This window comes from Antedon bifida, chromosome 10 (genome assembly GCF_963402885.1).
Source record: "Antedon bifida chromosome 10, ecAntBifi1.1, whole genome shotgun sequence".
Lineage (NCBI taxonomy): Eukaryota > Metazoa > Echinodermata > Crinoidea > Comatulida > Antedonidae > Antedon > Antedon bifida.
In genome coordinates, this window is record NC_136235.1 from 7,723,944 (window position 1) to 7,736,197 (window position 12,254).

Genomic DNA, 12,254 nt, shown 5'->3' on the forward strand with positions numbered 1-12,254 from the left:
AATAAATTAAGTTTATATTATAGGTCTATATTGGAAGGATCGTTTGTAATTTATTGATGAACGTAGCACAGGTCCAAGCCATGATCCTTGCGGTATTCTTCCATTTGGCGTTAACCATCCATCATGACAAAGAGTTATTCAATTTTACTCGGTCTCTACGATTACTCAAGAAAGCTGTTACCCATCATACTATACTTGTACTCTTCCCACCGGCTAGAGGTAAATCACTGTGCTGAGCTAGCCTAAGTCCTAGCCCTTAAACTGTTAACTAGGCCTATAGGTGGACTAGTATTCAATTTTAGGGACATATTTGTTACAATTTTAAAAGTATACTGTTGTACATTCTTGAAAACCTGTCGGAATTTATTGGAAAAGAAAAAGTTGAATCAACATGGCGGCGGTCCTGTCTTCCTCGTTTGTTCTCATTACCACCACCACTACCAGGTCAGCGTCGTGGTGTAGCAAAAGAGCCCTGGAAATGGGAATTCCCCTTTCTGGAATGACGTCATTGAATATCTTGCTTGATCGTTGCCCAATGTAGTAGTAGTTGATGAGATGTTTATAAATAATTGATTTTGTGAATTTCATAACTAAACATTTATAATCACATTAAAGTAAACAGTTATTCTTTAAAGTTTTAGTTTTAAAGATCGAATCGTTTTCCAGGAATGAGGAATGAATAAGACATGTTGGTATCGTTTATATTCTTTAAAATCTATATTATAAAAACAAAAATGTAGAAATTGTAATTAATATTACATAATTCAAAATATTTCATAAAATGCAATATAGAAATTAAAACCCATCATTACAATAGATTTTAAGTTCTGTATTGTTTTGTACGATCATGTCAATAATAGCCTATTAACTCATCTACAAGGTGCTCTCTTGCGGTGCCTTTGTTGTTGTCCTACTACTTCCGATTTCATCTTGACCGGAATACGAATAGAAGAAATTGAAATTATTCATAACAATAATATTTTAAAACAAAAGAAGGAATGTACTAAATGGTCAAGACATGATGATGACATGATAAACGTCATGATTAAACTCCAGACTACATTTTTTGGGCACTGTATACAAACACATACCTGTTTATGTAATCTGGAATATCTGAACATGGAGAAATTATTTTATACCACCTTTGCAAGATTTTTTTTTATCTGTACTTGCGTGTCCCTGAACGTGTAGTACAGTAGGTATACTAAAGCATATTATTATTATATCATTACACTATAAAGTGGTAAACAAACAAAGCATGCATTCAGTATATTTTATTTAACATATAGTCAAAGATATTAGTAGTTCAATTTCAATCAATATCTAATATCTATGTGGTGCAAAGTGTACAAAATCAGATATCCAATTTTGGATTATAAATTTTATATATTTTAATAACTTGAATTAACTTAATTAATTTGAAACGATAAGATGAGGAAATATATGAGAATGAGAATGAGAAAAAATCGCCCCAACCGAGACTCGAACCCGGAACCTTCTGCTTGATATGCAGATGTCCTAACCATTAGACCACTGGGTTCAAACTCGATTTCAGTTTATGAAAACTGAGGAAAATTAACAATTCAAAAGATTTTATGTTTTATATTATCAAAGGTTAAATATTATATTTAATTAGTTAAAATTACTCACAAACTGGTAATTTAATACATAAAATGTGCATGTCTATGTGTAGATGTACATTAATGTTATTCCGTAGCTACTGTTTGTAATCTAGGTCTATGCTCCAGTCAGGATTTTGTTGTTTGAAATTATTTATATCCAATGGCTCAACTTTAAATGGAGATTCTTTCCACTTTTTAACAGTTTTTCTCTTTCTATCTGCGCATTTCTCTAACACGAAACTTACAATTTTTATAACTGCAAAATTCATACTACTAATTGTGACAATAACACCCCAATCATGGTTACATTTTTTGCAGGAAACTTTCCCGTTTTTGTAGATATCATCGCCTATAACCTTTGGCTTCGGATGTTTTTGTGTAAGAATTTTTTCATAGAATTCTTGGTCAACAATGAGATGGTTAGAGTCGTTAAATACTTTGACATCTGTTGAAAAACATGCGAATTCTGAACATTTACCACAAAGAAGTTTGTATGGGGCTTCTGTCCTCTTCTGCTGACGCTCCCTTTCTCTTTTTTCAGACATTAATCGTTCACGTAGATCAACAGTCTGCAGTGCAAGTAACTCTTCCTTTAGTTGATCTTTTGGTAATTTTGACAGTGTGCGTACACTTTTTGTCATAAATTGGTGACGGATTTTGTTTGCTTGGTCACGCTCCTCGAAGTTAAACTCAGTGGAAGCATGGAGAAATAAGTTAGGAAGGAGTAACATCGATGTAATGCATGGATTTTAATCCAATTAAGCACATTACATGGTCAAATGACTCCTATTAAATTGCACTGCGACCGCCCGCCGCGTTATCTCGGTTCGATCTCCTTACACACAAGGCTCCTCGCCGCTAAGTAGCAACCCCTATACCCTGTCTAACTAACAGTGGAGTACATAAATACGAACAAAAAACACATTGCATATGCGCAGTTAATTGTCAACAAGGATTCACATGCGTGTTTTATGTATTCGGATTCCGAATTTTTTTGCGAACGTACCAGTCATTAAATCATTAAAATCAACCAAAAATAACTACTTGTTTCTTCAATTGTAAGTATTCCATTATTTTGAATATAACAACGAAACAAACACGTATTTTAATAGTTTCCCTTTGTACTGGAGTTTTAAGTTTTAGTTATATGAATAAAGGAAAGCTGTAGCTTTCATTTGATGCCTTGCATGACAGTTTCCGATGGTGTCCGGCTGACATACAACGAATTGAAAAGCATCGAATCTGTCCGACCGCCGAACCGAATAGCCGGAGTTAGTTCCACCGGTCGTAGTTATTTTGGTCCACCGGTCGTTGTATTACTTAGGCCTAGCTAGGTCTAGGGCAGTTATTGTTTCGATGTTTAATTTAGGCTAGGTCTTAGATTTAAATTTTAAACCAATAAATAATAACTAACATTAGCCATAAAATAATTACTTTCGTAGGCCTACTACTACTACTAGCTAGGCTAGGACTAAAGTACTCGACTCCTAGCTAGGGTCTAGTCCTACTAGCTAGGCTAGACCTAGGCCTACCTATTGTTCTATGTACTATTTATCATAGAGGTAATGTTAATCTACCACCTAGGGTTATGCCAAAAATACCAATACTACTATCTAGGGCCGGCCTAATTAGACTATGTTCAATAACATTAACAATAAAAAAAAGCAGGTATTTATTTTTAGTTAGCTAGCCTAGATAGTACTACTACTAGGACAACAACTCTAGGTCATCATTCGCCATTTAAATTAAATTGCTCTTGTTTTCAGAGAACGATGACAGGACACAGTGTTTGTTTGAAACCTACTTGTCGACTTTGTGGAATTTCCAGGGCGATTCCTTCAGATCGTTCACCTTATACAAAGGACGCGTTCAAGTCTGTAATCAAGTCATGTTTTTGCTTAGATATTGATAATGATGATCCAGAAATCCACCCACCATTTATTTGTTATTCCTGTGTGCAAAAACTGAAAAGGTGGAAGAAAGGCCACAGCAAGGACCGCAGTAAAGTGTGCAATATTGTAATTGCAAAATTCAATGATTCTCAATGTGCGTCTTGTATGACTGATGGGGAGATTCCTACCAATCTTCACGATTACAGAAAGGAAGCAGAAAAATGTAGCCTTGTCTCTTTGTTTCCACATGAAGATGAATTACTAATAATTAGACTTTCACCAACTGGTGATGCTGTCATCAAGTTAACAGTCAACAGTGATTCGACATGGGGAGTTGTCATTGCTGGTGTTGTATTGCAAGCACAGCCTATTCTAGGAGAAGTCTTTAACAAAAAATTACCATTACATCAGTTCACCAAGCTGTGTGATATATTGAGGAGTGCTAAAATCTGTGCAGGCAATGAAGATTATTTAGATTTGATAGAGAGACGAAAAGGACCAGAAGGGCAGATTCCTATAAGGATAACACCAAAAGATGTCTATTTATGCAACACCATTAGACATAATGACTGTGAATTGCTAATTGCTGAGGATCTGAAGCGGTGCGCAGTTTGCCGAATTTATCGTGGGGATTTATCATCAATGCGAAGTGCTTCCTGCAAGGAAAAGTCTTCACTGACGGTAGCCAACAAGTATTTATCAAATTCTCAACTGCAGAACAAAGCAGCAACATTACAATGTAATTACAGACGGTTGAAAAGAAAGAGTGGTTCCCTTGAGAATAAAGTTTCCAAGATGTACATGCTAGAAAGCAAATTAATTTCTGAAAATGCAGCTCACTTAATGGAAGACACAATGGAAATGGGAAAACCTGAAATTGAGAGTTTATTATGTAAATATCCGTCAGCAAAGCTTTTGTGGGAGCAGCAACTGGCATCTATGGGCAAGGGAAAGCAGATGCGTTGGCACCCGGCAATTTTACGTTGGTGCATTGCTATCCAAAGCAAGTCTCCGTCAGCTTATAATTTAATTCGCGAAAGTGGATTCATGACGCTGCCTCATCCAAACACACTCCAACCCTACAGCCACTTTGCTGGTGTGACAACTGGTTTTTGCCATGAGATGTTAAGTAGAGTTGTAACAGACCTCAAATTATATGAAGAAGGTAATGAATTGCAAAAACATGTTGTGCTATTATTTGATGAAATGAAGATAAAATCAGGATTGGTTTTTTCACAAAGCTCTGGCAAAGTTGTTGGATCAACAGATGTAGGCAGCTTAGCCAATGAGATGCATTCATTTGAGCGGCGATGTCGAGGTGAAGAAGAAATCCCAGTTGCCTCACATGTTCTGGTGTTGATGATCCGGGGTTTGTTTTCTAACCTGCATGTTCCAATTGCCTACTATCCAACAACTGGAGCTTCTAGTTGTGATCTGTTCATGGCAATGTGGGAAGCTGTTGAGATGATCGAAGTAGCTGGGTTTGTAGTTCATGCGATGGTTTCTGATGGTGCCACTCCGAACAGGAAGTTTTACAGACTGCATTCACCATCATCTACCACTTCATCCATTGTCTTCAAGACATCGCATCAGGGAGACCCAGATCGCAGTGTTTTTTTCTACAGTGATGTGCCGCATCTAATAAAGACGCTTCGAAACAATGTAGAGAACTCTGGCTACAATAACAAGACACGGAATCTTCATGTAAGTACTGTATGATCATACACCACATTGAAAATACCAATTTCATTATAGCATGTTGAAAATGATATTTACTTATTTCTAAATCTAAAAATGTTCTTCATTTAAAGTATAACAAACAAGACATCAAGTGGAGTCATTTTCTTGACACCTATGAATGGGATGTGAAATTGCAGAACACATGTCCAGGGCTGAGGATGCTCCACAAGTTGACGCATGAACACCTCCACCTTACTCCATCATTGAGAATGCGGGTATACTTGGCTGCACAGGTAATTACTTGCAAGTTTTGTGTTCAGCCCTTGTTCTTTTGCAAACAATTCTGTAATTTAATTTTTCATGAATGTTTTTTATTTTCTTCATATTTTCAGGTGTTAAGCAATTCGACAGCAAATGCAATGGAGATTATGGATCGACATGACATGACATCCACTATCAAATTTGTTAGAATGGTAGACCAATTTTTTGATTGCCTTAATGTCTCTAGTTTTTTCCAAGGCAAACGATCCAGAAAACCAGCTATGGAGCCATACAGGACAAAAGATGACTGGCGTTTTAAGGTACATTTTTTTTAAATAGAAAATTTAAAAAAAATTGAACATGGGACATGATTGGGCTTATTATTGTTTTTGTTCAATTTCAATTAGCATTTGGATATACATTGAGAAATATCTATAATTTTTGTATTAATCGAAGGAATAATTGCCACTATTTTTTGTTCTGATGTTTTTAAGTGGTTGCAAGATGACTTCCTGGGTTTCTTTAAAGAATGGCAAGACGAGGTGAATGCGCTTGAAGATGTAGAGAAGAGTGTAAAAAAGAGGATGTTATTAAGCACCGCAACACTTGATGGACTTGAGATAACAAGCAAGTACATTTCGTTTTTTTTTTACAGCTGACTTTGTTTAATAATTAATCAAAAGTTCTGACATCACAAGAGTGACAAAGTATATTAAAAATGAATTAATAATAAGTATATTAATTTTTATTCTTTGCCATCAACAGTTAATTCGTTTGTAGAGTTGACTAAAAAACTACTGGACCTGCCAGGGGTAGAGTGTGTTCTAAGTGCGAAGTATAATCAAGATCCGTTGGAACAGTACTTCAGTAAACAGAGAGGATGTGGTGGAAGTAACACAAACCCAACATCAATGCAGTTTGGCCACAATATGCATGCACTGTATGTAGCTGCGAACTGTTCCAAGGCATCCAGGAGAGGCAACTGCCGCAGCCAAATTGTTGACCAAACTATTGATGACTCACCTCTTCAAAGGAAGAAGACACCAAATGCATAAATGATATTTATGATCAGCAAACTTTTTCAAACCAAACGGTTCTTTTCAGAACCAACCAAAATACAATTGAGATTTAATTTAGCTATTGTCGTTATTTATTTCATCACACACACAAAATAGTATATATTACAACAATTCTTTTCTGAGAGATTTTTCACCCTTTTTTGAAACTTTGCCGCTTTCCTTCTTTAAATTCAAGTATACCTTGAGGAATGCATTAGCTCTGATTTTCAACCAGTATCTAACTACAATTTGTAATAATTGAGCAGAAGCATTGTCACCTAGTGTATCTCTGGTTATTCTGCACCAGAAAGTTTGAACATTCTCCTTATTGATAATACGGTCATACAAATCAGCCAGATAGTTACTATTTAACATCGTATTAAGTTTATTTGTAGCTAAATGCTGCCTTGTTTCTATTTCAACGCTTCTAAAAAACAGATATACATCATCATCAACAACAAACAAACCTGATCTATTTTGTTTGTCGATCCATTCTTTGGAATAGTCGTAGAAGGAATGGGTTACGTTGGTACTACACACTTGCCACTTAGTGAGCACATCACAGTAGGCTCTGGCAGTACTACTTTTACCCTTTCGAAATCTTTTCACAAGCGCATAAGGCACATAACCGGCAACGTACCGAATTATCTTTTCTGTGTGAACATCCAACTGTGGGATGTCAGTTACCGTTTCCTCATGTGGCAAATCTATTTTATGCTTATCATTTAGAATTAACCTTAACATTGTACGTTGCAAAAATAGGTTCAGTGTTTTTACATGCTGCCCATCAGAGTTGACATTTAGCTCCTTTAACAGGGTGACCCACCTTCCCAAACTTGTACACATGTGTTGGTGAAATGCCCGGCACATCATCTCATCAGCTTCTGGTTTCATTTTCTTTGTGTTTCCTGATGTTATTACCTTCCAAAGTAATTTTGTACTGTCTTCCCAAAATGTTTTTATAATGACTGTATTTGAGTGCTTCTGCAGATCATTTGCCAATTTTTTCACTTGACGAGCTATTGGATACAAGTCATTGCTGTATACTGGATCGTTCGCTAACATGGTAAAAGCAGCATCAACGTATTCATTAACCCTGCTGACAGCTTCATCTTCACTAAACTTATTGGAGGGTCGGTTGATGCCTGAAAATACAGAAAAGAAAGATTATTGAGCATACAACAGTTTTAATAAATGATGAGAATGCATTTAATATAGTAAAGATGAAATGTTCAAAATAAAATGTTATCATTCGTTCAAAATCCTTACTCTTTTTCCTTGATTGGTTTTTGGCTGGGTTTGTTGACACTTCCTTCTTCTGATGGGTTGCGGTAATAGTAGTTGGATGTAGGCCTACACTAACATCCATACCTAAATAGCATAATAAAATTGAAAATTAACTCATGTTGTCCTATAAGAATGAAAAATAATAATTTATCTAAAAAATACAGACTAATACTAATACTAATGGTTTGAGGTCTTGACAAGGTCATAGATGAGTTGGTTGCATCAGATGATAATCGTGCCTTCATAATTAATATAATAATATGAATGATGCATTATTGATGATTGTGCAATAAAATTAATGATATATTAGGCCTAGGCCTCCTATAGGGGGAAATCCATGGATGGATAGATTATAGGGCCTAGCCTAGCTAGACCTATCAATAAATCGGGCGGCTAATTTTTGGCGTACAGAAAGAAAAACTACAAAAATACTACCTAGCCTAGAGAGGACGAACGAATTCAGAATTATCGTTGTTACAATCAACCCGGTCGTGTAGACAGCCTAGAGTGGGCCGGGGCAGACGAGGCCTCTTTAAAAGAGAAGAGGTTCAGGTAACTAGGCCTAGCTACTAAACTTAAATGCAATGCCTAGTTTTAACCTAGCATACCATTTTCCAGGTCTTCATGTTCGCTGGCAAACTTCAATTCCTCGAGAATTCCGGGTTCCAATTCGTCCTCCAATTCATAAAAATCCATAATGATAAATAAAACGCGTAAACAAAATGTATCGAGTGTGGTATAATTATTCTTCTGCTGTGTGTATGGTCGCCGCGTGTGTAGATCAGCATCAACAACGAGTCTCGCTTGATGACGCGTCACATGAAAGCAATGGATATGCGCATGCTCAAATCTAACAAGCGACAGATCAACGGCAATTAAATGTTACGTAACAGTCAGATAATCCAATTAGCGGCGGGGTGGCCTATTCGTTTGATGTATTCTCGATGTTACTCCTTCCTAACTTATTTCTCCATGGTGGAAGCAATCATGTAGAATTTGCTGTTTTTTTGGCGAACTCTCCTTGCATAAAAATAATTAGGAAGAACGTAATCAGAATTCAAGCTTAGAAATAATACCTTTTGTAAATACTGTTTTGGTGTAATGGCTCACTTACATTATTGCATGTCTGAGTCATTGATTCTTAAGCTCTGTCTACACTATCAAACTAGTTTGACAAATAAGTGTGATATTCCTAAATATGGTAGTGATATGACATCATCATGGCCATATATGGGTGCATCACATTTTTTTGTCACATAAAGTTTGATAGTGTAAACAGAGCCTTAGCAACAAATGACAAAGAAAGCTTTCCCAAAATATAAAAAAAAATTTACGAGAATCATTATTTTGTGACATCTCCTAGAAGTATGTACCTTTAGCTTGGGTCCTTCCAACATCACTACTCATGTAGTTGTAGCGGAAAACCAAGTTGCAAGCTGGAACATCAGTGCCCTCTTCAACAACGTTTGTTCCCACAAGAATGTTGCATCTGTTTTCCTTGAAATTTTCAAGAACAGTATGCTGATCGACGGCAGTCATTTCTGTAAATATTAGGTTTTATTAAACAAAAAAATGTCAGATTCTCCTGATTGATTATATAAAAACATACAGTAGCTAATGTAGCATTCCATCAATAGTACTGCAAGTCTACCTGGTGTCAAGTATAGAACAAAGCCAAGACTTTCAACTTTAGTGTAAATTACTTGATACAATACTTCTATTAATATTGATGGTGTATTGTATCTTTGTGTTAGACAGCATAGATCATAGTGAGATGGATAGCTTATTTTTATTTATATTATTAGGCCTACTTATTATATTATTACATGTATACACTATACAATGATAATAGGAGTACATGTTACTACAAATACATTATACAAATTAAAAAAATAAATACCTACCGCTTGATCCAAAAATCTTTTCTGGCTTAAGAAATGAAAGTCTCTCATTTTCCTTTATCCAGCTATACATTGCGTCAACAGTAATGCGTTTGGTACAGAAAATGATTGCGTGTGCATTCACCTTTGTTTTTTTTATTTTATAAACATATTTCTACTGGATGACAATATCAACGTTGTCCCACAAAGGGGACATTGTTGTTTTTCAAAAGGTCCAGCATAAAACATAACAATATACATAATTATATAATACATAGTTTCTTAAAAATTGCTAAAATTAAACAGTCTAAAAATACTAAAATGTGAGAACCATACATTAAAAATACAAAATTATGATTAAAAATCCAAGTTAAAAAGATGTTCATAAAATTATTTAATACATAGTTTCTTAAAAATAGTAAAAAATGTTAAAATTAAACAGTCAAAAATAGTACTAAACTTTGAGAACCATACATTAAAAATACAAAAAAATTATAAAAAATCCAAGTTAAAAAGATGTTCATAAAAAAGAATACACCACATAAAAAAATACACTGAACAGATTTAAATTTTTTAAAAAGGTATTTCCCTAGAGAAAAAAAGTGTTTTTTATAATTCGCTTTGAACGCATTAATGGAAATTGAATTTTGAATGTCAAAATGTATGTTATTCCATATGTTTGCCCCTGCGACCCTCAGTGATTGTTCTTTCATTTTATTCGTGTTTGGTATCGGGGGAACAACATTTAATGTCTCAGAAGCTCTCGTGTTATATCTATGTCTGTCTATTACCATCTCGATTTCATTACAAAGTCTATCTGGTGCAGCACCACGAACACACTTATACATAAGGGTAGCAAGAGAGTAATTTCTTCTCTGCTCAAAACTTTGCCAAGATAATTGTTTAACTAAGTTTTCACCCCTACTGTTTATGAAGTCGTGGTTCTTTGTAATTATTCTTGCCGCTCGTTTTTGAAACCTAAATATTTTACTTATATTTGTTGCAGATGTATTTCCCCATACAGAAATGGCGTAGTCGCTACATGGCTGTATAGTCATTCTGTAAATTTTTTCTAGCAGGCTTTTGTTTAGAAATCTACTTACTTTGTTAAAAATTGTAATTTTGTGTCCAAGTGACTTACACAGATTACTAACATGATGGTTCCACGTTAAATGTTCGTCAATTTCTACACCTAGATATCGAGTGTGCTTAGAATTTTCAAGCTTTTTACCATTTAAGAAAATAGAGATATCACCATCTGGGCTAGAACGTTGCCCTCGAATTAACATAACTTTTGTTTTCTCTAGGTTTATACTGAGTTTGTTGCCCTCATACCATGTATTGACATTATCCATAATAGTTTGAAGCTTTTGATTGATTTCGTTAGTTGAACTCCCATTAACATAGATAGCAACATCGTCAGCAAATATACTACAAGAACCAGGGGAGATGTACTGTGAAATATCATTAATGAATATTAAAAATAAAATAGGACCTAACGAACTTCCCTGGGGTATACCTATGTCAATATTGGTTGCTTTGGATTTACTACCGTTGCAAACTACAATTTGTTTTCTATTGCTCAGATAATTTCTGAACCAATCTATTTCGACGGTATTGAATCCATAGTGTGAAAGTTTATTTATTAAAATAGAATGATCAATGGTATCGAAACACTTTGAAATATCAAGGAAACATACACCCACCATTTCAGATTCATCGAGAATTTCTAGCCAATCATCAATCACTCTATGGAGGCAATTTACTGTGGAATGGTTTTTCCTAAAGGCAAATTGATCAACATTCATGAGATCATGTTCACTAAAGTATTTAACTATTTGTTTTTGAATTTCTTTTTCTACTAACTTAGCGATATGACACACAACTGATATTGGCCTGTAATTTGACATTGTTTGTTTGCAGCCATTACCTTTAAAGATTGGTGTGGTTTTTGCTATTTTCCATTCATTTGGTAATTTCCCTGATGTTAAAGAGATGTTAATTATTCTGTACAGGGGTAAAGATATATGTTCTGCTGCAGTCCTTAGCAATTTACTATCAAAGCCTATAATATCATTATTGCTACTATTCGGTAGGCTTAAAACAGCTTTAAATATATCTTCTTCTGTCAATTGTTCAAATGAAAAAGAATATCTACAATTTGGATTTGTCCAATCTAAAGTCGTGTTATTCAATTTACTTGAGATGATTTGTCCTATGTTTGCAAAGTAATCACTAATTGCGTCGCAGTCAATGTCGGGATGAATTGACTGTCTCTCCTTTGATTTACCAGTAATTTGATTTAGTTCGCGCCACAGCTGTTTTGGGTCATTTTTAAATTTGTTTCCTATATTATCATAATAGGTAGATTTAGCCTTTTTAATATTCTTATTCACTAAATTTCTAATTCTACGAAATTCTTGTAGATGGTGTTGTGTTTTATGCCTATCGGATAGTGTCTTACAATAATCACGTTTATATATTAACTTAATAATATCGGGTGACATCCATGGGTTATATCTATGTTTTACTCTAGTTGTTCTGAATGGTGCATGCTTGTTACAAATAGCTAAG

The 12,254-nt window shown here is 34.9% G+C and overlaps 3 protein-coding genes across 3 annotated transcripts; 1 reads left to right on the forward strand and 2 right to left on the reverse strand.

Annotated features, from left to right (window-relative positions):
- The first annotated feature begins 2,375 nt into the window (after positions 1 to 2,375).
- LOC144854101 (uncharacterized) lies at positions 2,376 to 7,341 on the forward strand. The gene is made up of 6 exons (XM_078711986.1): positions 2,376 to 2,680; positions 3,389 to 5,218; positions 5,326 to 5,487; positions 5,587 to 5,775; positions 5,950 to 6,082; positions 6,221 to 7,341. The coding sequence occupies exons 2-6, from the start codon at positions 3,395 to 3,397 to the stop codon at positions 6,508 to 6,510; spliced, it is 2,598 nt and encodes an 865-aa protein (XP_078568112.1). The 5' UTR covers positions 2,376 to 2,680; positions 3,389 to 3,394; the 3' UTR covers positions 6,511 to 7,341.
- On the reverse strand, positions 6,583 to 8,746 carry LOC144854102 (uncharacterized). The gene is made up of 3 exons (XM_078711987.1): positions 8,409 to 8,746; positions 7,783 to 7,884; positions 6,583 to 7,658 (listed from the first exon to the last, which is right to left on the reverse strand). Exons 1-3 carry the CDS (start codon positions 8,494 to 8,496, stop codon positions 6,637 to 6,639), a joined length of 1,212 nt encoding a protein of 403 aa, XP_078568113.1. The 5' UTR covers positions 8,497 to 8,746; the 3' UTR covers positions 6,583 to 6,636.
- A 413-nt stretch (positions 8,747 to 9,159) lies between these two features.
- Positions 9,160 to 9,826, reverse strand: LOC144854625 (ATP-dependent RNA helicase DHX58-like). Its single transcript, XM_078712558.1, has 2 exons — positions 9,705 to 9,826; positions 9,160 to 9,341 (listed from the first exon to the last, which is right to left on the reverse strand). Exons 1-2 carry the CDS (start codon positions 9,772 to 9,774, stop codon positions 9,160 to 9,162), a joined length of 252 nt encoding a protein of 83 aa, XP_078568684.1. The 5' UTR covers positions 9,775 to 9,826.
- Between the last annotated feature and the right edge of the window lie 2,428 nt (positions 9,827 to 12,254).

Bases quoted from the DNA above. Each gene is read 5' to 3' on its own strand.
- LOC144854101 (XM_078711986.1), top strand. From the start codon at position 3,395: ATGACAGGACACAGTGTTTGTTTGAAACCTACTTGTCGACTTTGTGGA. The intron at 5,219-5,325 runs GTAAGTACTGTA...CTTCATTTAAAG, and splicing joins ACAAGACACGGAATCTTCAT to TATAACAAACAAGACATCAA. The intron at 5,776-5,949 runs GTACATTTTTTT...GATGTTTTTAAG, and splicing joins AAGATGACTGGCGTTTTAAG to TGGTTGCAAGATGACTTCCT.
- LOC144854102 (XM_078711987.1), bottom strand. From the start codon at position 8,496: ATGGATTTTTATGAATTGGAGGACGAATTGGAACCCGGAATTCTCGAG. The intron at 7,885-8,408 runs GTATGCTAGGTT...TATGCTATTTAG, and splicing joins ACATGAAGACCTGGAAAATG to GTATGGATGTTAGTGTAGGC. The intron at 7,659-7,782 runs GTAAGGATTTTG...CTGTATTTTCAG, and splicing joins AAACCAATCAAGGAAAAAGA to GCATCAACCGACCCTCCAAT.
- LOC144854625 (XM_078712558.1), bottom strand. From the start codon at position 9,774: ATGTATAGCTGGATAAAGGAAAATGAGAGACTTTCATTTCTTAAGCCA. The intron at 9,342-9,704 runs GTAGGTATTTAT...TAATATTTACAG, and splicing joins AAAGATTTTTGGATCAAGCG to AAATGACTGCCGTCGATCAG.